The 22,408-nt window shown below is 55.4% G+C and overlaps 3 protein-coding genes across 25 annotated transcripts in view; all 3 read right to left on the bottom strand.

Annotated features, from left to right (window-relative positions):
- Window positions 1–952: 952 nt before the first annotated feature.
- LOC111945502 (uroplakin-3b-like protein 1) lies at window positions 953–2,990 on the bottom strand. The gene is made up of 6 exons (XM_023948172.2): window positions 2,891–2,990; window positions 2,239–2,385; window positions 1,919–2,150; window positions 1,752–1,828; window positions 1,320–1,449; window positions 953–1,216 (listed from the first exon to the last, which is right to left on the bottom strand). Exons 1-6 carry the CDS (start codon window positions 2,934–2,936, stop codon window positions 1,111–1,113), a joined length of 738 nt encoding a protein of 245 aa, XP_023803940.2. The 5' UTR covers window positions 2,937–2,990; the 3' UTR covers window positions 953–1,110.
- Window positions 2,991–3,393: 403 nt separating this feature from the next.
- On the bottom strand, window positions 3,394–5,015 carry LOC147649608 (uroplakin-3b-like). The gene is made up of 6 exons (XM_086860046.1): window positions 4,958–5,015; window positions 4,568–4,717; window positions 4,269–4,488; window positions 4,121–4,197; window positions 3,827–3,947; window positions 3,394–3,631 (listed from the first exon to the last, which is right to left on the bottom strand). Exons 1-6 carry the CDS (start codon window positions 5,013–5,015, stop codon window positions 3,394–3,396), a joined length of 864 nt encoding a protein of 287 aa, XP_086716172.1.
- A 2,734-nt stretch (window positions 5,016–7,749) lies between these two features.
- DTX2 (deltex E3 ubiquitin ligase 2) overlaps window positions 7,750–22,408 on the bottom strand; it is a 35,628-nt gene continuing 20,969 nt past the window's right edge. For 14 of the 23 annotated variants that reach the window (XM_086859837.1, XM_086859849.1, XM_086859847.1 and 11 more), the window contains 6 exons: window positions 17,445–17,576; window positions 10,207–10,277; window positions 9,465–9,623; window positions 9,218–9,379; window positions 8,521–8,610; window positions 7,750–8,401 (listed from right to left, as the gene is read on the bottom strand). In XM_086859837.1, coding sequence (XP_086715963.1) covers window positions 8,177–8,401; window positions 8,521–8,610; window positions 9,218–9,379; window positions 9,465–9,623; window positions 10,207–10,277; window positions 17,445–17,576 — 839 coding nt within the window. In that variant the 3' untranslated portion in view covers window positions 7,750–8,176. The remainder of the gene's footprint in view (window positions 8,402–8,520; window positions 8,611–9,217; window positions 9,380–9,464; window positions 9,624–10,206; window positions 10,278–17,444; window positions 17,577–22,408) is intronic. The other 9 variants (XM_086859853.1, XM_086859862.1, XM_086859860.1 and 6 more) reach the window with 1 other exon arrangement.

Here is a 22,408-nt window from a genome sequence, read left to right on the forward strand (position 1 = left end):
TTTAATATTTGTATTTGATGTATATAGGTACACACACACCTGCCCTAGGCACGGCGGGATGGGGCACCAGAGGGGTCTCATCCTACTCGGGCTGCGGGATCTGGGCACCCACAGCCCAGATATCGGCACCAGAGACCCACGCCCCGCTCTAGGATCGGGAATGATGGATCCGGTCCCTTCCAGCCGCTGGTACAGGATCAGCTTCCCCTTCCCCCCAATCCTCACCAGTGCAGGATCAGCCCCCACATCCCCCAGGCCGGGCTCAGGGACACCCCCAGTGCAGCATCAGCCCCCAGACCGGGCTCAGGGACACCCCCGGTGCAGGATCAGCCCCCAGACCGGGCTCAGGGACACCCCCGGTGCAGGATCAGCCCCCACATCCCCCAGACCGGGCTCAGGGACACCCCCAGTGCAGGATCAGCCCCCAGGCCGGGCTCAGGGACACCCCCAGTGCAGGATCAGCCCCCAGGCCGGGCTCAGGGACACCCCCAGTGCAGGATCGGACACCCCGGGGTGCCGGTCCCCTCTTGGGGTCTCACGGCTCTTAGAGGAACCCAAGCTGCACCCGGGATGGATTGAGTCATCTCGGGGTGTGGGAGCCCCTCCTTTGGGCTTGGTCAGGAAGAGTTTTTGTAGGATAAAAGGGGTTGGAGAAACACCCCCACCACCCACGACCCCCACCTCACGGGGCATTTCAGTGCCCAGGCTCCCCTCACTGCCCCGAACCCAGGGGACTTTTCCCCATCCCAAGCGGTCACATTGATGCCCCGGCTGGGTGTGACAACCCCTCCCACCCCAGAGCATCCCCGGCCGCACCCTGCCCGGGGCAGGAGCTGTCTCCCAGCCAGCGATGGGGCTCAGGGTGGGGGTTCAGGGGACCACGGGGCTTTGCAGGAGGCTGCGGGAGGCATCGAGGAGTCACGAACGGGAGGCACAGGCCGGGCACAAAGCATGCGGAAAAGCCTTTAATGTCCTGTTCCATCGCCCCCGTCGCGGGTGGCGGCTCCAGCCGTGTCCCCACGGCGGTGGAACGGTGCCACCCGCAGGGACGGAACGGTGCGGGTCACATCTCCCCCCGCCCGGAGGGAGCCTGGGAGGGGCGGCGGGGGCTCAGAGCCGGGCGGCCGGCTGGTCATACACGTGGTGGGTGTTGTACCGCCGCACCGTCACCGACTCCGGCTTGCTGAAGGTGCTGCTGTCGCCGCACGAGTCCGAGCTGGGGAGGGAAGGAGGGCTCAGGGGTGAGGGTGGGCACCGAGGGATGCCGGCGTCACCCTCTGCTCCCAGCACGCTGGTTGGGACTCGGCGGTGGCACTCACCTCCAGAAGACGAGCATGGCCACCAGCGCGGCCAGGAGGATGGCGAGGAGGATGGAGAGGATGGTGGTGATGGCGATCATGCCGGCGCTGTGCCCGCTGCCCGTCGTGGAGACGCTGCTGGGCGACTTGGCTGGGGAGAGAGCAGGAGGAGGGGGAGCAGGATGCATGGGTACACAGCCCGGAGAGGCTCAGGGGCTCCGGGTGGGTGGCGGTGTGCTCGTGTGTGCCAGCAAAATGTGCCACCACACGCTGCCACCGTGCGACCCGCGGCAGATCCCTACCTCAGTTTCCCCAGCTGCTCACAGGAGCCCTCACCCCAAACCGCTGTTACTCAGCATTCAGCCCCCTGGGACCACCCCACACGCCCAGGACCACCCCATATCCCCCCTCGACGGCTGCGGGGGGAAGGACGAGCACCCCCGGCAGCGGTACCTGTCCTCAGCATGATTTGCGCCGACCAGGCTGTCTCAGCCACGGGCACAGAGCCCTCCAGGGCGAGGAACTTCACCCTGAGATGGGAAAGGAGGTTGGCCAGGGTGCCGTGAGCCGGGGGGCTGCCGGCAGCCCTCGAGAGGGGCAGTCCCCGGGGGCAGCCTCACCGGTAGGGCCCGGGGCCGGGCAGGGGGCCATTGCACGTGGGTCTGGAAACATCCTGGGCGCAGCTCGTCTCGCTGCCCACGCGCAGCACCGTGATCTCCCCGTCGGGTTTGGGACAGGGGTAATGGCCCAGGGTGGCATTGAGGGTCATGTAGGCACGGACCGGGTCAGGGAAGCTCTGGAATGCGGTCTCGGAAGTCCCCGGCCCCGCGCTGGTGTTGAAGGTGGATACGGCTGCAGGGATGGGGATGGGGGTGAGGAGGGACTTGGTGGGGGTACAGGGACCTCTGCAAGCCCCCTGTCCTGGGTTGCTCCCACCTACCCTGGTCCAGGGCCACCACCAGCCAGATGTCGGCGTTGCCATAATCCTGGAATACGCAGCGGGGCTGGTCCAGCACGAAGGTGGAGGCGGTGATCTGCCCCTCCAGCCGGGGGTCCTGGGTCAGGACTGGCCTGTACTGCAGCTGGGCTGCGGTGAGAAGCCGAGGGGGTGCGGTGGAGGGTGTGGATCCCCCGCTGCAGCCCCGGAACGGAGGCTCTGACCGGCGGCAGCGGTGCCGGGGCTCGGGGTGGGGACAGCGACAGGAGGCGGCTGAACCCTGGGATCTCCCTCCCCACGTCTGGGCTCAGACACGCGTCTCATTAAAAGGGGAAGCAAAGACACTCCATGGTCCCAGGAGGGGGGGAGCACCCGGGTGGGTGACACCAGGGACACTCAGAGTGGCACCCAGAACAGGGGAGGGCATCAGCTGCCCTTCAGCTCCGGGTTCAGGGGGGTCCTGGTGGGCTCCAGTGAGGACCTCCAGAGAAACCCACACCGTGCCAGTCAATCAATATCAGGGACGCCAGAGCGACACCCAGAACAGGATCCAGAGCAGGGGAGGGACATCAGCCGCCCCACAGCTCCAGGCTCAGCGGGATCCTGGCGGGCAGTGCCAAGGGGAATGGCGAGCCCATCCCGTGGCTGAACTCACCTATGCCGTGGGCGGCGGGCAGGAGCAGGAGGAGCAGCGGGAGCATGGTGCGGGTGCCTGGGTGCCGAGGGAGGCAGTGCGGGCGCTGAGGCTCCGCGTCCCCGTGGGACCCGCCTGTGGTCACCAACCGCCCACATTCCTGCAGCGGCCGCAGCCCCGTGGCAAACAGGTTGGGCTCGTTTCCCCGGGAGCATTTTGGTTTGTTTTGTTTTGTTTTGTTTGAGCGCCCGCCGGCGAAGCGTGCTGAGAACCGCTGCGTTTGCGGCACGGATGGGTGCCACCCTCACCCGGGCGGTGGGCACGGGATATCCCGTGGTGATGAGCCCCACAGACCCCACCAGTGGCAGCAAATGCCCCCCACACCGGCATCAAGTGGCACCAAACCAGGGCCTCAAGTGGTTTTTGAGGTCCCCAACTTCACAGTCCCACCCTGCATGGCTGAACACCAGGCGGAGACAGTCGCAGACGTAAAATGAGATTTTACTTGACAGGACAGTTCATGTCTAGTGGAGGGTGTCCCTGCCCGGGTTGAAACGAGTCTGTACAGCCCCTTCCGACCCGAACTGTTCCGTGACTCTCTGGCACGGCTGGGGGGCCCTGGGGGGCCCTGGGGGGCTGCACCCGCAGCCGGGGGGCAGCGGCTGGGGCAGGGCCGGGGGGATGTGGTGGGTCCGGTAGGATCTGCGAATGAAGGAGTCGGTCCCCAAATCCTGGCGGCACAGGGAGCCCCACACCTTGGCACTGCAGGGATTCAGAAGCAGAGGCGTCAAGTGGGGTCTGCGGTGCTCTGCACCAGCCACCCCCAAGGGACCCTTTGTCCTGCAAACTACGGCAAATCCCCGATTTAAGAATAAAAAGCCTTTTTCAATGTTAAAAAAAAATCTCCATTTCTTTGCTGATGGGGTTGCCGAGTGTCCCCCCAGCAGCCCCCCGTACCCCAGGGCTCCCAGCACGGCGGTGGCCAGCACAGCCCCCAGGCTGGCCAGGATGGAGGCGATGACCACCACGGCACTGCCACGGCGAGTGGGCGCAGGGTCGATGGTGCCGGGGCTGGAGGCTGGAAGGAGGAGGGATGGGGGACAGGGGGAGCACGGAGGGATCAGGGGCCGTGCGATGGATGGGGGGATCACTTCTCCCCGCAGGTTTTGGGGTGACGGCACATGTCATGTGCCAGCACCCCAACCAGGCAGGTTCAGGGGACCCGCGGGGGGGTGGCAGTGCCACAGGTACCTCTGCGCAGGAGGATGGGCTCGGACCACCGCGTCTCCGCTTTAGGGCCGCGGCAGCCCATCAGCAGGAACTTCACCCTGCCACGGGAACGGGGGTGACACCGGGGGGACGAGCAAGGCCGGCTGCGCTTTGGGGCTCCTGCCCTTACCTGTAGGGTCCCGGAGAGGGCAGGGGCCCATTGCAGGGGTCCTGTCTGCCCTGGTCCCTGCACGCCGTGTCAGCCCCGACCCGCAGGACGGGCGGGCTCGGTGCCGAGCAGGAATAAGCGGCCGCCGCCGTCTCCAGCGTCATGTAGGAGCGGGCAGTGGGCAGCTGCTTGTACCGGGGCACGTCAGCCCGGGACAGGGGGTTTCTGAAAGCGGCCGATGCTGCACGGCACAGGTGGCGGGTGAGGGTCCCCAGTGTCCCCTGCCACAGGGGGGACGGGCCGGGGCAGCGAGTGCTCACCGTTGGCAAAGGCCACCGCCAGCCAAACGGCGTCCGCGGCATCGGCGTGGCCGTCGAAGACGCAGCGGGGTCTCTCCAGAGCGAAGGTGGTGGCGGTGACCTTGCCCAGCAGCGCCGTGGGGGGCAGGTGGGGCACGTAGGGCAGCCGGGCTGGGGGATTGAGCCACGGGACCCCCCGGTTCTGCACCGCTCAGCAGCTCAGCCTGACCCCAGCCCGCACCCACGGCAGTGCTGGCACAGGGGGGTGGCACGAGGTGCCAGCACGAGGGGGACAGCACTGCTGTGGGGACCCCCCGGCCGTGCCCAGCCCCATTAACCCCTCCCTGGCACAAATTCCTCGCAACCCCTCCAGGTCCCGGTCCCCCTCTGCCCTGTCCCCAAGGGAGTCACCCAGGTCCGCGGCTGCGCCCATCCCAGCCAGCGCCAGCAGCACCCACGGCAGCTCCATGGCGTCGTCCCGGTGGTGCTGGACGTGCAGCCCTGCTCGGCTCACCCCGTCCCACTGCCGAGGGGACGAACTGCCCCCAGTGCCCCCGCAGCAGGGACCGCCTGTCCCGGAGCCGGACCCTCCCAGCCCCGCATTCCTGCACCGGCTCTGCCGGCCCGGCCAGACCCCGCGGGCAGAGGGGACACTGAGCATCCCAAACCCGCTGGAACCCTCCTGCAGGACCCCCGAGGCACCTGCGAGGAGTCAAGGCACAAGAGAGTCATGTGAAAGGGGAAACTGAGGCAGAGGAGGCACCGGGGCCATGTTCCAGGATGGGTTGGCAGGGCTCAGTCTTTGTTGGCGCTATGGGGGCAGCCGGGCAAATCGTCCTGGACCCCACTCGCCCCACCAAGACCCAAGTCCCTGCGGATTCCTTGTGCCCACCAGGCCCCCGGAGCCAGGGGTGAGCCCGTGCCCGACTGGTTGGGGTGCAGCCAGCCCTGCCCCGCGGGCAGGGAAGCGCTGCGGAGCCTCACACCCGAATTAACCCAAATCCCGGCATTCAGATGAACGCTCCCACCCAGCACCAGGAGCGCGCAAGCATTTTTCAGCTCTGGGGCCACCCCACGCTGACATTTCCCAATCTCTCGTACCCTTTCCAAGCCCTGGGGATGGGGGCAGGGATGTCGCCCTGGAGCGGGAGCCCCTCACCGCCGCTCCCCCCGCACAGGGCTGGGAGCGCTCCTTCTCCCGTCTTTGCCAAGGGGAGCGGCTGCTGCCCCCTCCTGCGTGGGAGGAGATTTCCCCCCCCTTCCCAAGGGGCTGGACCGCGCCTTCAGATTAAATGGAAATGGGGCATTCAAAGATTACACCGTCCAGCTGCAGAGGGGAAAAACTGGCGCAGCTGCAGCCTCCGTCCCTCCTCCTCCTCCTCATCCCCCGCACCTATCCAGCAACACTCGGCTCAGGGACCCCCCCAGTTCCCCCAGACCCCTTCCTGGTGCTCCCCGGCCGGCAAGGTGCCAGCAGCAAGGTGAGGGCAGGGTGGGTGACGCAGGGGGGTGACGCAGGGGGACAGTGAGTCACAGTTTCAGCTGCCGGTACCCAGCATAGCTGCGGGGTCAAGGCTGGGCTAATAATAACCACCCTGTGGCAGATGAGCCATCAGCACAGGGGCTGGGAGAGACATCCCCCTGTCCCCTCCCTAGGCCTCCAGCTGAGAGCACACAAGGCTTTTGGTCAGATGTGCCTGAGAGCATCATAAGCGTTTATTTGGGGCTCTGTCCCCTCCTGGCTCTGAGAGGCACCATGGTTATGCTTTCATCCCACCTTTCAAAGGGTGAAAATCCCTATAGCACTGTGCCTGAGCACCTGGCTCTGCTCCTTTCCACCCCTTGGATCTCCCTGCCACAGGGGCTAGGCCACCTTGGGTCCAGCACAGAGAGGACAAGGATTTTAGGAGATGCCTCATGCCCAAAAACTGCACAGTCAGGGATGAGCTGCTGAGCTCGGCTGGCTCACCACAGCCCAGTGCCCCTGCCCTGGACCAGCCCAGATGCAGGGAGGCTCCAGCTGATTCACACTCAGCAGCAGCTGCTGGAGATGCCTTGGGCCAGGCTCAGCAGGAAATTCTTGCTCTATGCAGGGCTGCTTCAATTTTCGCTTCAATTCACTGCTTTGATTGCTGGGATAACATGATCCAGGGACACAAAGCTGAGGTTTGAACTCAAGACCTCTCCCTGTTGCAAGCAGGGTGGGAGAGGAGCAGACAGAGCCCATTGTGTAGAGATTAGCAACACGGACACGTCACTGCAGCTCCCAAGGAGCTGCCATTCCTGCAGCATGCCCAGAGTTCACTGGATGTTTGAGGGGGCTCCCCTCAGAGCCTGCAGACACACACTGGGGATAGATCCACCCCTCAATGGCTCAGAGAAACCTTTAGTTTTTATATTGGCATGACAGGAAGCAAAGTACCCCTCAGCTGGTCCAGGAAGAGGTGGAGGTAGCGATGCCACAAAGCTCAGCCCCACCCCAGATTTCTCAGGAAGGAGGTGCAATGGCAGATGGCACCAGTGCCAAAGGGATGGATTGGATGGATTTAATGTGCAGCTGGATGTGCTGGCTACAGGGAGGGGAAGAGCTCTTCAAAGATAACAGCTCCCATGTGACAAGTAGCCTGGGGACAATGTGCAGCAAGGCCACCAGGACAATATCCCTTTGCAAGGTGCCAGCACCTGCAGCAGGAACAGGCTCCCCGCCAGAGCATCGCTGCTGGCACCTGAGCTGGCCACCACTGCTGCTGGGAGGTGACTGTCACCAGCTGGTGGCACCAGCAGCCCTGCAGCAGCAGCAGCACAAAGCACAGCAGCTCCTCCCCGCACAAGCTTCACTGAATTGCTGCCATTTCACCTGAGAGAAGGGGAGACAGGGACAGGTTCTGCCTCTCATCTTTGGGATGGGAGAGTGGGGCTGGCAGCCCACAGCCAAGAGCAGGGGGATGCAGTTTCCCACAGGGTGGACACTGGTAAGTCACCTCTGCTGGCACCATGGCCAGAGACCACCAAACTCCAGTGGCCAAAGCACTGACAGGCTGGAACCATGACCCCTGGGACCACTGAGATGTGTGTTCCTGCAGCAGAGCTGAGCTCCCCCTCCTCCCTCCTGGCTGGATTGATTGTTTGTGGCTCCACAGAGCAGGCTGGTTCCCCAGAGAGCCACCCCAAGCCCCGAGGCAGCAGGAAGGCAGAGCAGGGTCTTGCTGTGAGAATGAAGAGTTTATTTGAACCGAGCAGAGATACACGGCAGGAGGGAGGCAAGAAGTGCCTCAGACAGGGAGCTGATGTGTCCCAAAAGGAGGACCCTGCTTGACTTCCACGTGGTTTATTAGAAGCAAGGCACTCCTCTCCCATCCTGTCCTCAGGCATTACCAAAGGAAGGTCCTGCCTTCCCCAGGACATCTGTCACCTCAGTCCCATCCCAGCTGCTCCTGGCTGCAGCCACCAATCCCACCCAGAGACACAAGCACAGCTTCTACAAAAATATCCTTCCCTCCCCCCCACCCCCCCATAAAAATGTGAAGAGCGGGCAGGGCTCCCACGGAACTGTTATTGCTCAGTGTGACGGGTGGTCAGACATGGCAACTTAAGGCATCAGGAATAAGTGCACTAGGTGGCCCCTGAGGCTCACTGGCCCAGGCAGTCCTCGGTGACACCCTGAGCAGCCAGCTCTGCCAGCACATTGTCCAGGTAGTTGGGGTCAGGGTAGCCATGGCCACTCAGGTTTGAGTCCATCTCAGTCTTGTGGTGGATCTCGTTCCACACCACCGTGTTGCTCTCGCCTGTGGTGTTGGAGGTGCCCACTGTGAAAATCAGGCGTCTCTTCCAGGCCACCTTCAGGAGCTCCAGGACCTAGAGGGGAGAAGGAAAAACAAAGCTAGGAGCAGCAGCTAGGAGACTGCCATGCATGCAGCTCGCCAGGAGCTTGACAAGTTAAGAAGGGTGATGTTAATGAGGGTGTGATACCTCACCTTTCTGCCCTTCTCATTGTCTGGCAGGTAACAATAGCGAGGAAAGCCTCTGGCTGTGTATGGCATCCCAGGGTTGGGGTGCTCTGGGCCCTGCAAGAGATGAGACAGATTTGTCATATGAATTGGACAATCCCTCAGCAGCAGGGTCTGACACAGGTCCATCCCAAACCTGCTCTTCCATGGAGAGGCAGAAAGGTATTGCTGGTGAGAACAAGGTGTCTGACTTGTTCTTATGTGAGTATTACAGATTCTCCAAATACAATCTCATGCCAGGATACTCTGCCTAAATTCTGGTGGGAGACAGCCCCAAACCACAAAACAGCTTTTTCCATGTGGTTTGGTAACATCTGAAACAGGGCACACAGCTTGAACCTTTGAAAGTTCACTCCCACCACTGAAACTAACGTCGGCTGTGAAGCCACACTATGGGATGTTTCCCACCTTGTGATCATGGGCAGTCTCCTCCTTGTTTCAGGCAGACATCAGACTTTTCTGCAGGTGAACAGCTGGAGCTGCTCAGGAAAATCTCTCTGATGGAGGAGACCCTTACACGTTGAAGAACAGCCAGAGCAGCTGCTGGCTCCAGGCACCACAGGCTGCTCAGCAAAGGGCTGCCAGAAGGTGCTGCACTGAATTCCAGGAACTTTCTGGGAGGCTCTCCCAGCCTGTGCTGTCTGGCAGCAGGCTGGGCACTCACCTGGATGCCCCTGCTGATGTGATACACAATCCTGATTGTCCCACAGTCCTTGTGTCCTGGGAGGGACTGGGGGAAAGTGGAGATCTCCATCTTCCCTTTGGGCTGGGTGCCGGTTTTCTCTCCGTAGATGGTTTTACAGGAGGGACACTGCAAACTGCCATCCTGCCACGGGAGAGAAGCCACATCAGAGCTCCACAGCCCAGCCACCTACACACAGGGGCCTGGTGAGGATGGGCCAGCTCAGTACCTTGTTCCCATTGGAGTACATGGCCAGCATGCAGAGCATGTGGAAGGAGTGCTGGCAGTTCCTCAGGCGACCGACGGCCTCTGGCCTGATGGTGCTGGACTGGCACGAGTCGCTGTAGCCCGAGGGGGAGGACAGCTTCTCCATGCAGATCATGCAGTCCTAGAGGAGAAAACATCGTGTGGTGTGAGCACAGGCTGTTCCTGAGGACTGACACACCAAGGAAGCCATCAAGGAGATGCTTCAGGAACATTTGCCTGCAGCTTTAACTGAGATTTAAGGACACAGAGACAAGTTTCCTAATCTGGCTGGTTATGCTCCACTCCACTTCCTGTGTTGTCCAGGAGGTGGAGAGCTGTCATCAGTCAGAGAGAAGAGCATGCTTACATCCTGCTTCTCTGCAAAGGAGTTCCAGTGCAGGGTTTGATCTCTAGTTTTGACCTCTCAGCACTGAGACCAAAACCAAACTCCTTCCTCCAAAAGAAATGGGGAGGCACTGCCAGGATGAGCTATTCAATCCACACTGTGCCTTCATCACGGTCCTCTGATGAGGACAAGTCACCTGTTGTCACATGTGAACTTCAGGCAGTGCTGAGGACTCTCCACCTCACATCAACAATGCCACTGCAAGCAGCACCATGTACCACACCAGACACCCAAGGAAGGATGGTCCTTGGGCACTGCTGTGGTTTCCTTGGCAGCCCAGTGAACTGGGCAAGCTGGAGTTAATTCACAGTCCTCTTACCTCATCAGCAGGAGCACTCTTCAGCTCTTCTAGGTACTTCTTCACCACTGATTCTGGCTCTGTTGGTGTGGCTGCACAAGGAGAGATGAGACAGAGAAGTCAGACACTGTGTGGTATGATGGGCACATGTGGGGTGAGCTAGAGAGAAGGGAGACAAGCAGGTCACTGGCCAGGATGCCAAGGAGAAAGGTCAGGCTTAGAGGGGGAGAAGAGAACACTCCAACAGATCCCTACAAGCCCAGCAAAGGCTTTGCTTTCAGCCACGGTTCCCACTAGGGCTGTGAGTGCCACAGCTCTGTCTGTAGCTGGTGTGCTCCAGTTCTCCTCACACACCCCAAGTGACACCAGGCACATCCCAGCCAGACTATCTGTGCACACCAGAAGCCAACTGGGATCAAACTCAACAGTCTTGATGGGATAGAGGATCACACGGTCTGTGTTGTCAGAGGAGATAAAAAGGCATTCCCACACCACCCCAGCTGGTGCCCAGCAAGAAAACCCAGCAACACACTGAGCTTCAGGTCCTGTTTGGAATACAGCAAATGAGCTCCACATCCTTAACATGAAACAGTGACTTTGTCCTGAGCTTCCACACACTCATACCTGGAAGACACAGTGCAAGTCACCAGATGTATAAAATAAACCAGCTTTTAACATGAACCCTATTTGCAGTGTGACACAGTATCTTTGCATCTTCCCAAATATAATCCCTGGTCCCATCCACCTGGGCACAGACACCTGAGCAGCCCTCCAGCCCCAGCAGCCTGGTCCCTGGAGGCATTATGGGATCAAGCAACAAACATCACACAACACCAAGAGCAAATTACCACTGAGTGCATCCACTGTCAGCTCAACTCACAGCCCATCATCCTGGAGCTGCCTAGTAAGGCTTGGCTTAAGCCAGGAAGCAATTCCATGCCTCTGCAAGGCACCTGGCCCTGGGTGAGAGGAGAGGAGCTTCTTAGCAGCCATCAGGTCTGCCACAGAAGCTGCCAGGCTTTTCCACCAGCCTGGGAAAGGAAACATTTGCGCAAGTGATGTTACAACTGCACCTGGCAGGAGGCAGAAGAGAGATCAGACACTTGGCTTGGGGGAACCTCGTCCTTTCTTCTTGAATCCACTTCTGGGAGACATCAGGAGAAAACAGGTGCTGTGACAAACAGGTTGGTCAAGGTGTAGCTCTTCCTTCTCCAATCTCCCTCCTGTCCAGGTGGATGCTTTAGCACAGACAGAACTGCTGCTCCCAACTCCATGCTCCCAGGAGGACAGAGCAACATCATGTGGATCAGCCAGAGATCAGAGCTGCAGCCGTACCTGCACGATCCATCTTCAGCTCTCCCCATCCACTCTGTGCCTTTCAGGGAAGACTGAGGGTTCACAAGCATTGGCTCTGTGGTTCAAAAAGCTGCACATCAAGAGACAGCCAGTGCAGCTGCTATTCCAGTCCAAAGAACCATGTCTGTACAAGCAGGAAGGAGGGGGTGCTATTTTCTGGATAACCACTTTTCATGGAGAGACAAAATGAAGCAGAAGGGAAGGACTGCTCACATGCCACAAGTGGTGCTGAACAGGCAAAGGCCTGGATGGCACAGATCCTCCACCAGGTACAAGTCCCTCATTCCCTAGAGCACCATGGAAGAGAGCAAGGCAGAGCACAAACATCTTTTAGCTAAGAAGACTGAGGAACTGAGGGCTGGACTCAGCTAAATGAAAACACAGTCATTAAGATGAGTTATTCTCAGAAGGGGATTCCTGGCCATCCTGAAACCCATGATTTCTGGCAGCAGTAGCAGGAGGAAGGGGTGGCTGAGCACACAGAGCAAGAAGAGGGCCCAGGAGGTGAAGGGATGTTCACTCCAAGTGCCAGAGCTCGGCAGGAGGGATGCCTGACATGTCAGGCAGAGCAGGGCTGTGAGGATCGATCTCTGGAGATCCCAGGCCAGATAGGTGGCAACAGGATTAAGCACTAAGCCAAAGTACAACACAGAAACAGGTGTTTTCCTCTTCAGGGGCCAAAATCCCCTAGAAAATCATTTCCAAGAACTGTCCCCAAGAGCAGGAAACAGGGAGGAGCCTGGGCAAGCCTCAGGCTTCCACTTCTGAGGCCAAGGGCTCAGCAGTGCCAGGAGCTGCTTTTCAAAGCCTCATCACCAGATCTCACAGGGACTGTAGCTCCTTGTGTTCTTTTCCAAAGAACAGAAACAGTTGCAAGAATTCTCTGCTGGGACTTTGCCTGCATGCAGAGGACCAGGTGGTAGGAATGAGTCTGAAGAGGATGTGATCAGTCTGAGCTGTCCCAGCTCGCTGTGCCTGAAACCCTCTGGCTGAGAGCTGTGTGAAGTCCGTACTCCAGGCTGGCAAACACAGGGTGGCACTTTCCACGTGTGGCAGCTGGAATCAGCCTCTAGAGACCTTCATGGCCCTACAGGAGATGGAGGCTTCAGCTTCTTCTGCTTCACAGGTTTTAGGAAGAACGCTGTGAACAGGACTAGCTACTGTCCCCCGAACTCCATCCTCCTCCATGATGATCACTGTGTTCTCATCCCTGTGCTGCCTGACAGACAGACCACCAAATCTTCTCTACCCAACCTGCACTTTCCAGGTGGCTCTTTCTGAAGTGACCTTCTTGTCTCCTCTGGCTTTGGGCTGGAGGAAGCAAAGCCAAAAGGATGTACAGCCAAGGTGAAGACAGCGAGGGAAGGGAGCAGGGGGGGTGTGTTACACCAGCAGCAACACCTGCCCAGCACTTGGCAGAAAGCCCCAGCTCACCTGCTCCCACCTGCACAGCAGATCCAAGCAGCTTTAGAGAAGTTCAGCTCATTCAGGGTTGTAGGGGATGCTCCTTCGTCAGAATCCCTTGTGACTTTTCTTCTCTGGAGCAGCTCCAAGGAACAAAGAACTGACTCACCCAAGAACTGGCCAGGCTCACTCAAATGAACTCAATGAAAGGAGACAAAAATTCTGGTGCAGAGCTGGGTAACAGCAAGACAGGAAAGTCCTTGGGATTTTGGGCATTACACTACTTCAGCAGCTGGCATTAGGATGGAGCTCGGGGAACCAAAGAGGCAGAAGGTGATGCAGCCCTCAGCTAACCTGAGGAAACCCATGCCTCATGGATTTGCACAGTGCCATCTGCACTGTCCCTGTCACTCTGCTCTGACAATGCTCCAATGAATTTAGAGAACCAAAGCTGCCTGGAGAGAGAAAGGGCCAGGCAGCCCTGAAACTTTAGAAAAATCCATCCCCAGCTGCAAGGATTTTAAAGCCAAGTCCCAAAGAAGCCTTTTGATGCTGAGAACTCTTTTTCAACAAGGGCAGCAAAGCTCACATGGCCTTCCTTGGGCAGACCAGCACATCTGGCTGGTCACAACCCAGCAGCACAGGAGGACCCAGGAGGCAGCTGGGACCATGGCACGAGCCACATATGCTCCAGCACGTGAATCACTTCCTTACAGGGCTGTTTACTCCATAAAAGTGTTTGCCTCCAAATCTTTGTTCTAGCCATCCCCTGGGATCATCAAAGCCTGGTCAACCCCCAGTTTTCTGGATTCAGTAGTGGATTGAGAATGGACTGGAAGAATTGACCGGTGCTGTTTATCACCAGCTGGCCCAGTGCTGTGCTACAGATTTATCCAGGATGCCAAACAATGTTTACTATTCTTTCATTTACAAAGAGAGGAATATCAAATTGTTTTTAATGCTTCCCCTTCCTCCCTGTAGATAATAAGCTGCTGCTGCAGCAAGGGCTTTCCATGGGCAACATTTAACAGATGTGTTTTGAATCCTTCCACTGCAACCAAATGCTTGCACCAGTAATGTCTCCTTCTGTAGCCCAGACAGAGCCATATGGTTTCCAGCAGACTTTTTTTGATACCCTCTGCAGGACAGACACTGGTTGTTCCTAGTTATTGTCATGGACAGTCACACAGCTCCCATCACCTCTGCTCCCTGGACTTGCAAATCTACAGATTTCTCCATATTCAGCATTTCAGCAGGATGATCCAGTGACCAGGATGCTCTGGTCAGAGCATCCCTGTTTCTGCAGCCTGTCTCCTTCAGCATATGTTTCCCCACAGGAACAACAAGATCTCCCAACCCTGAGGGGCTCCCCAGTCCCACCCATCCCATAGGCACTGGCACAGTCTGTACATCCAGCTGCAGGTGCATGGCAAGGAAGGATGAGTGTGCTCCTCTCCTTCCTCACGGCAGCACCTGCAGTGGGTGCCCATCCCAGAGAGGATGGATGTGCAGGGAAACCTCCTGACACAGCAGACCCAAGCAGTCCCTGGAGCTCCTTGGAAAGGCTGGGGAGCCCTGTGGTGGCCAGCTCTACACACAAGCAGCACTTGGGGAGAGCAGGACAAGCCACCTGCCCTCCTGCTCCCAGAGAGCAGTCAGGTCCCAGCCAGCGATGCTGGGACAGCGGCTGCAGCATCCCGAGGCAGCACTGATCCACGGGGATGGCAGAGACTGCCAGGCCCTGTGCCAGCATGGAGAGCACAGAGACTACGGCTTCCCCAAGCCCTGCAGCACCTGGCTGTGCCAGAGACACCCCTGCCAGAGCAGCAACAATGCTAATGAGTTCTGACTAATTAGTGCCTCTGTTTAACACACCCCAGCTATTCACAGAGCCAGCCATAATTCCACCAGCACTTCCTCACCCCGTGTGGGACCAGGGTTGGCAGCAGCAGGAGGGAGGGAGAAGGGGCTCAGGAGGGGCACACTGCACCCACCACCAGCTGGTTGTGCTCAGTTAAATGCTGCATCTAGTCCTGGATGCAGAGCTCTTCATGATGGAAAATCCTAAAGGGATGGGGTAAAGAACACGTGATGCAGAAGTGCAGGGCACAAAACGAGCCCATCTCTGTCTGTTGGCAGCATCAGGGTCTGTGAAGGGAATGAGAACAGTCTGGCCAAAAGTCAGGCTCAGTACCTGCACTGCAGAACAATGTTCTTAAGCCTTGAGGGGTGTTGTACAAACACAGCTTGCTCCTAGAAGGAACTGAACACATTCTGCATCCCAGGAGTGAGGCACTCCACAGGACTGGTATCCCAGCAAGAATCCTGCTTTTAAAAATAAGAGGGGGAATTTTAACAATGTAAGCCACACAAAGTTTCCCCTTCTCATGGGTCAGTGTGGGAAAGGGCTGACCTGCAAGTCTGCTCTGCAGCATATCATGGGCAGGATGGGGAGAGCTGGGACAAATCCTGTCTTGCTGGAAGGGAGAAGGAGATGCTTGATGTCCCTTTCCCATTCCATCCCTCCTGCTGTGTTGCCTCTCTGCTCCTCCGGAGCAGCCCAGCCCCAGCAGGTGGCATTGCAGAGCTGGCAGGGAGGTGACAGCGTGCCCTGGGGCTGAGCCAGCGCTGAGGAGCTGCAAGAAGTGATGCTGATGGAGTGCACAGCTACAGCCACAGGAACACCCAATGCGGTGTGTGATGCTCTCACCTCCCATCCCGTGTCCCATCCTCCCCACTCCCCTTTCCACGCCCTGCACTGCTGCTCTCCCCACCCAGCTCAGAAGTCACAAGACACATCCTCCTGTTAACATCCCACCCTTGCAGCATCCTGGCTGTTTGCACGGTGCCAGGGAGGGCTGGATGCTGAGAGCAGAGCAGCACCTGGACCAACAGACCCTACAGAGGAGAAGGCAGAGCCAGCCAGGCTGTGTCTGTGGCCAGCCTGTGACCTAAATAACAGCTGTTCCATGTCACCAAGCTTCATGCTGTTCCATGTCACTAAGCAGCAGCAGGTGACCAACATCAGTGCAGGCCTGGCCCTTGTTTTGGGCTCCTCCAGCAAGCAGGGCAAGCCAGTAGCTCTGTAGGAGGGCCTGGCCACACCACAGCTCCCTTCTGGCACTGTTTCCAGGGCATCCCCACCACCCAGCCCTCATTCCTGCCCTTGCATGCTGCCTGTGCCAGGAGTGAAGCACCAGGAGCCACACAACCCCACCACACTGCCAGCTGGCTCCAGGAGCAGGATCCTCATCCAGCCTCTCTGCCACCCACCTCTGCTCAGCTCTTCTTCACCTCCATTTTCCTTTGCTCCTCCTGTTCTTTGCTGCTTCTCCTGCCGCCCCTGCTTTCTCCTCCCCCTCGATCACACATCCTACTCCACATTTGCTCTCTCACTCCTTCTCACAGCTCTCTCCATAATGCATTTCCATAAAATACCTCCCTCCTCATTTAATTTCTATTTTCCTTCCTGCCTTCTTCAGACAACTTTGGACCTCATGGACTCCAAAGAGAGAAAAAGGTACAAAAAAACCTCCCTAGACAGGCAGGTGCCTCTTCCTCCCCACCTCTAGCCTCTTCCCTTTCTTAAATGTAGAGATCTCTATGTTGAGTGTCTCCACTCTCCCCACTTGGCTTATCCAAAGGGGGACATGCTGTAGGTTTGGTGGTGGTTGACACCCCTGTGCCAGGGTTGGCAAACAACCTCTACAGCTACACCGTGCTGGATTCACACCTACCCCTGCAGAGTCCCAGGGCTGCTACACATGGATGGGATCCAGGCTCTCAGCTGGGAGCCACAGGCTCTGTGAAGGTGAGGGGTGCCAGTGAGCTATGAAGAGGAGAAACAAAAGCCCTACCCTGGGCTCTGCTCAGCAAGAGAGCTGAGGTAATCCATCCCTTCCTGCAAGTGCACGTCCACCTGAGAGTGGTAGACTCTCCACTCCACTCCTTCCACCCCAGACTGAGGTGGAGAGAACAAATCCTCTGCAATTCGACCTAGAAAGCCCTACATGACTCAGGAGCCTGCTTGTCTGGGAGATCCTTGTCATCCCATGACTCAATCACGACAAGCATGGCTCACAAGCAAATCTCTGCAGAGCACATATGGATTTGATGTTCTCAATGGTCTCTCAGACTCATCCCACCAACAACTCAGAAGGTCCTGGAATGTGGACACTCCCCAAGAGGGTGTAGCAGGATCACAGGGGAGGCTGGTGGAGTCTGACATACAGAGAACAGATCTGTTCCAGCTTTAATTTTGTGTGGAAACAAGCTGATCTACCACAGGACCACAGCTACTTTACCATGCCATTTTAGAGCCTGTCAGAGATGCTGCAGGTCAGGGAAAACATGTCCTGCTTCTCCCCTTGCTGGGATGAACATCGACATCAAACCAGAAGAGCCACGAGGGTGGGGGGGAGAGACAAGAGGGAAAGAGGAGGGCAGAGAGATAAAGAGGAGGAGATGGAAGCAAATATCAGAGTTTGAGCAGGAACTACCTTTCTTGGACACTTTCCTCCCCTCCTTAACTGAGCTGTGTTTTTTAGTGGCCTTATGGGTGCTGGCAGCTTGCGGCACACGGGTGAGGTGCACGGGCAGTCCGGCGGCTGACATCAGAATAGCTGTCATGCCTACAGTGGGTACGAGGTCAACATGCAGGAAGGAAACAATGGGGAAACACATTCATTAAAAAAAAAACAAAAAACTTCAATCTTTCAAAGAAAATAAAAATAAAGTAAAATAAAACCCAAGCCCTTAGTTCTGAGGGCGTAAAATGCTCAGGAAGTAACAGGGTTGGAGTCAGCACAAGGAGAGGATCTGGAAGTTGTCAGAGGGAGGAGCCCAGGCAGCAAATTAAAGGAGGGAAATGTGGGCACATGTCATGTCTGTGACCCTCTGTGCTGGTGTGGAAAGAGGATCTCCCTCTTTGGGCTTCAGGGCTCCTCAGGCACCGAGTCTGCTGCAGTGCAGAGTTCTCCTGCTGACCAGAGCTTTGGCAGCAGTCCTGAAGGATGAAAGGCATCAGCCATAACCCCTAAAGGTCCTGCTCAGCTGCTTCCCCCTAAAACCACTCTTTTCAACAGTGTCACACTGCACCAATCCCCAGAGTGCAGCTGAGCTGCCTGCAAACACCAGGGCAGAGCTGCCCCACACAGCCCCCCACGCCCTCTCCTCCCTGGTGCTCTGCTTTTCCCTCACTCCTGGCAGCAATGCAATCCTCATCCTCCCCAGTCCCAGCCAGCTGGATCTATGTGATGCAGTTTGATAAAACTAATGAATCATTAAAAAGGACAGCCATTCCCTGAAGGTAAATTCGGCACGAAGAAGCTACAGGACTGATCATGCTGATCCAAGATGATGTTTGCCTGTGAAATCCAGGCTGGGTACAAATCATAACATTTCCAAGGTATCATACTGCTCTCACACTTACATCCAAGAGAACACCTGCTTTTACTTTCCCAAGAGCAACTTCCCACCTGCAACAGTCAGTTCCAGAAATAAGAAAAAATGCTTACAGCTGCAAACCAACAGCAGAAAAGCTAAAAGCCAGTATTTCCCCAGAAATCCCCTCTGAGGGCAGACCATGCAAACCACATCCTAATGCTACAGACATTCCTGCTCAGTTATGCATGGCCAAAGCTGAGATTTCCAAGCCTCTGTTCAGTCATATGGAGAAAGGAAGATCCTAGAGCACATTTGTTCAGGACAAAAATGAGGCACCTTGCCCACACATGACTGAAAAAACGAGTTATGATGGGAAGCATCAGCTTTGTGTACAAGTGGTAAAACTATTTTCTGCCTCAAATATGCAACCAGTCAACAGCATGTGTCCTGTGACTACAAATCCCCTGTGCAATGCCTGTGTCAGTGCCCCACAAGCAGAACTACTCCTACACAGTGCTGACCACAGTTTGTACCTCCTCTTCCTAAGGTCTGAGAACAAATATTCCAGAAGCTGTTCAGCTCCTTTCTTGACAGCCAAAGTTGAATGTTTTTACTAAAACTTTCCCATCTAAGGGCCAAAAGACAGACAAGAAGTGGTTTCACCAGAGTGGGACTGAGACAGAGGAAGGAGTTTCCCCAAGGTTACCCAAGAACTTTTGGAAGAGCTGGGCTAACCACAAGAACAGGCTTCCCAATGGATGGTGAAATGCACTTCCAAATGGAAATAGGTAACCAGGCAGCAATGGATCACCCTCAAAGGGGATCTAGATCTGAGATCTACAGCTCTCCCAGTTCCCAGGAGTGCAGAGCCAGAGGAGAACCTCCAAAGCATACAAAGACTGGGTTAGTACCCCTTGCCCTACTGGAAGCAACAGGCACAGCCAAGGAGAGCTCACCAGACCTAGAAATTTCACCACCAAAATAACTCAATTTAAGTCCTAAATAAAGGCCACAAACCTATTGCAAGCTCCCAACTCATCAAAGCCAGAAGTCCACTACTCCCAGGGAGCTTTCCAAGAAAAGCAGCAGCAACACTGACTAGAGAGTCTGGAGGAACAACATTCTTGAGAGACAGGGAAGATCTCCCACCACAGCTGGGGAAATCATCTCAGTCTGACCCCACCGAGGCTGCACAATACTATTCCTAGAACTGGTGCAGAAAAGGAACAGGAAAGTTGTCTCTAAAAAAGCTGTTTCTAAGCAGTGCAATAGCAATGATGGCACAGACTGACATTTGAAAAGTGAGTCCAAAGACTAACAGGGATTATCACCACCCACGCACAGCTGTCTGATAGGCAAATGCAAAATTAATGTGTTCTTCTGAAGAGATCAATACTGTCTTGCTAACATTAGCAGGCAGAGCCCAGAAAAAAAAGAGAAAGCAGAAGCACAGCCTGAACAACTGGCTTCAGACTCTTAATGGCAGAGGGCAACAAAATTCAGACCAAGCAGGAGCCACAGACCCTCAGGTGAGGTCAGTTATTCTGTAACACAGCTCCCTTGTACCTGGAATAACATGTCCAAAACTGCCTGCCAGCATCATGAATCACCACAAAACAACAACAAAACAATCAAAACCCCACCTTTTGTTTCAGAGACTTTGGATTTTTTTGAGCTGCAAACCCATCTACATCTCCACACACACATACAAGCACAGGGCAAATGTGGGACCAGAAGAATTACCCCAGCTCAATGTTCCCATATCTTAAATTGGTCAAGAAAATGTGTAAGTGGGAAATTACCTTTTCTTAGCCAATTTTAACCTTCTGCTGCCTTAGGAGCTACATGCAATGAATCATCTTCTGCAGATTCAAGTCAAGAGAGCATTCAAAAAGGTTCTAGTGTTACACTGCTCTGCTGCCTCATGTCAACCCCCAGTAGCAATGCTGCTATTAAAGTAAAAATGAAATACTGGAAATCTCAGCATTAACAATCCTCCCACAAGTTTGGTGACTGGAGTCCCCAGGAAGGGACATCCTTGACCCAGGCCTTAGGTGGGAGTGTGTTTTCCTACAAGGTGCCAAAACAAAACAGACACACATCACATCTGCAGATTGAGTCTCCAATTCTCACAGTTGATGCAGACACAATTTCAAGTCAGAACCTGCTCCAAGTATCTGTGGAGTTCTGCCAGGAGCAAGTGTAGCTGGACCTGGATAAATTCTCATCTGAATACAAGTTGCAACATGACAAGTTTGCCCAGACCAAGACTGCTTTGGACATGTCCTGCTGCACACTAGATAGTCCAGGAGCTTGAAAAATATTATTTTATATGTTCACACTTTCCATTGGGCTCAAGGACTGCAGGAGGGAGGAGACAGAAAGCCTTGCAAAGAATCCTTTGGGATCTGATCTGATTCTGTGTGTGCAATAACTACATGCAGAACTGCTTTTTTTCTCTTGCTCAAAGCCTCTTACTTGGCCAGAGATACATTAGTGGTTCCTTGGGGTAAAATTATTTTCACTGGAGCTATGACAACATCCACCAACTTTTTTTTCAGCCTGCTGTGTAAATAAAGGACTTTTTGTAATATCCTGTACAGAAGCTGGGCACAGGAAAAACACCCTGACATTATGTAATGAGTGTTGGCCACAAAGTCACTCACACCCAGCCTGACACACCGCTCTGGTCACTGACCTGGATTTGCACAGGCCTCAGACTGGTACAGGGCAGAGCTTACCTTCAGATAATGTGAGATCTCAGAAAAGCATTGCTAATTTGTATAATCATATCCACCAGCAAAATCAGTATGGTTAGTACATCCCCACATGCCCCAGCTCCAGGAATCATGCAAACAAGAAACAGCCAGTTTTATTTAACAAAAAGTTCCTTTTCAGACTTCATCTTAAACACAGTTTTAGAAGGGCCTTTATATGAGCACCTTGCCATCCCTCGACCCCAAGGCACACCAGCTAAATTCCATTATTCCCAGGAAATGTTAGTCCAGCTGATCCTTAAACACCAACACTGTGCTTAAAGAGTTTGCTTAGACCTGTTTGGCATTTCACTGTACTGATCAAATACTTAAAGGAAAAGAAAAAGCTTAAAAGACAAGTTTCCACATGCACTTTGAAGTATTAAAATAGCAGAAAGCAAGGGGAAAAATTATATATTTTTTTCCACAAAACATGGTTTTAAAGTCAGCTTCATGATTTCTGGGATCCCAAGAGGTGCTTTCAGAGGATGTGGGGTTGACAGTGTTACAAATCCCTTGCTCAAATCCCCAAGCACCCATCACACAAACAAAACCCAGCTTCCAATTCAGACTCATAGGATTCCTCATCTCCTGTTTGGCCACCTGAAGTTCCCTCTGCATCCAAGAGATGCACCTGCAGCATTTCTCAATATCAGCCATGAGATTCAGAGGTTGTATCTGTCCAGCTTCAAACCAGAGCCAAAGCTGCTGAGATGCCAGGGGATGGATACCAAGACATATTTCCCAAAATAAAGCCTCCTTCACTTACATCTGAGACTTCTCTCTCCCTCACAACATTGTCCCCCCAGCTTTCTCCACTGATGTTGTAGGAAGCAGTCATGCAGTGGGGACTGGAGGAACAAAAGGAGCACAGCCTGTGTTAGAGAACAACCTGAGTCATGAGTAACTTGCATACCATCAGCAGGATTTTAATTATGAACTAAATACCACTTCCCAGAAGAGGTTCTAAAAACAGAGAGCAAAACATAGAGGGGAAGAAGGTGCCCCCTAAAGACCCAGCCAATTAATATTTCAGCAAAACTTTTCCTTTTTACCAGAACTCCATTGCTTGCTTTTCACCAGAAATATCCCCAGAGATTTATTTTCCTTCAGCTCTCTAATTAACTTGTATTAATCTTTTCTCTGCTTCTATGTGACTTTGAGGACTCAAATTCAGATTTCCCTCCTCCCTTGCACCTCTGAGGTGCGGGACACTTGGCAGAAGGCAGCACAGCACCCAAAGCTGTGTTGTGTGAAGACCTGCACCTGAAGGAGACCCTGGCCCCAGGGAGCTGCTTCTGCACTTCCTTACATCCCCATGT

This window comes from Cyanistes caeruleus, chromosome 21 (assembly GCF_971803275.1).
Source record: "Cyanistes caeruleus chromosome 21, bCyaCae1.hap1.1, whole genome shotgun sequence".
Classification (NCBI taxonomy): domain Eukaryota; kingdom Metazoa; phylum Chordata; class Aves; order Passeriformes; family Paridae; genus Cyanistes; species Cyanistes caeruleus.

What these genes read in the sequence shown, in the direction of transcription:
- LOC147649608 (XM_086860046.1), bottom strand. Translation starts at nt 5,015, where the DNA reads ATGGAGCTGCCGTGGGTGCTGCTGGCGCTGGCTGGGATGGGCGCAGCC. An exon ending in GGCGGTGGCCTTTGCCAACG is followed by an intron (nt 4,489 to 4,567) that starts GTGAGCACTCGC and finishes TGTGCCGTGCAG; the next exon opens with CATCGGCCGCTTTCAGAAAC. An exon ending in GCCCATCCTCCTGCGCAGAG is followed by an intron (nt 3,948 to 4,120) that starts GTACCTGTGGCA and finishes TCCTCCTTCCAG; the next exon opens with CCTCCAGCCCCGGCACCATC.
- LOC111945502 (XM_023948172.2), bottom strand. Translation starts at nt 2,936, where the DNA reads ATGCTCCCGCTGCTCCTCCTGCTCCTGCCCGCCGCCCACGGCATAG. An exon ending in GCCCGCCGCCCACGGCATAG is followed by an intron (nt 2,386 to 2,890) that starts GTGAGTTCAGCC and finishes TTCTCACCGCAG; the next exon opens with CCCAGCTGCAGTACAGGCCA. An exon ending in GCAAATCATGCTGAGGACAG is followed by an intron (nt 1,450 to 1,751) that starts GTACCGCTGCCG and finishes CTCTCTCCCCAG; the next exon opens with CCAAGTCGCCCAGCAGCGTC.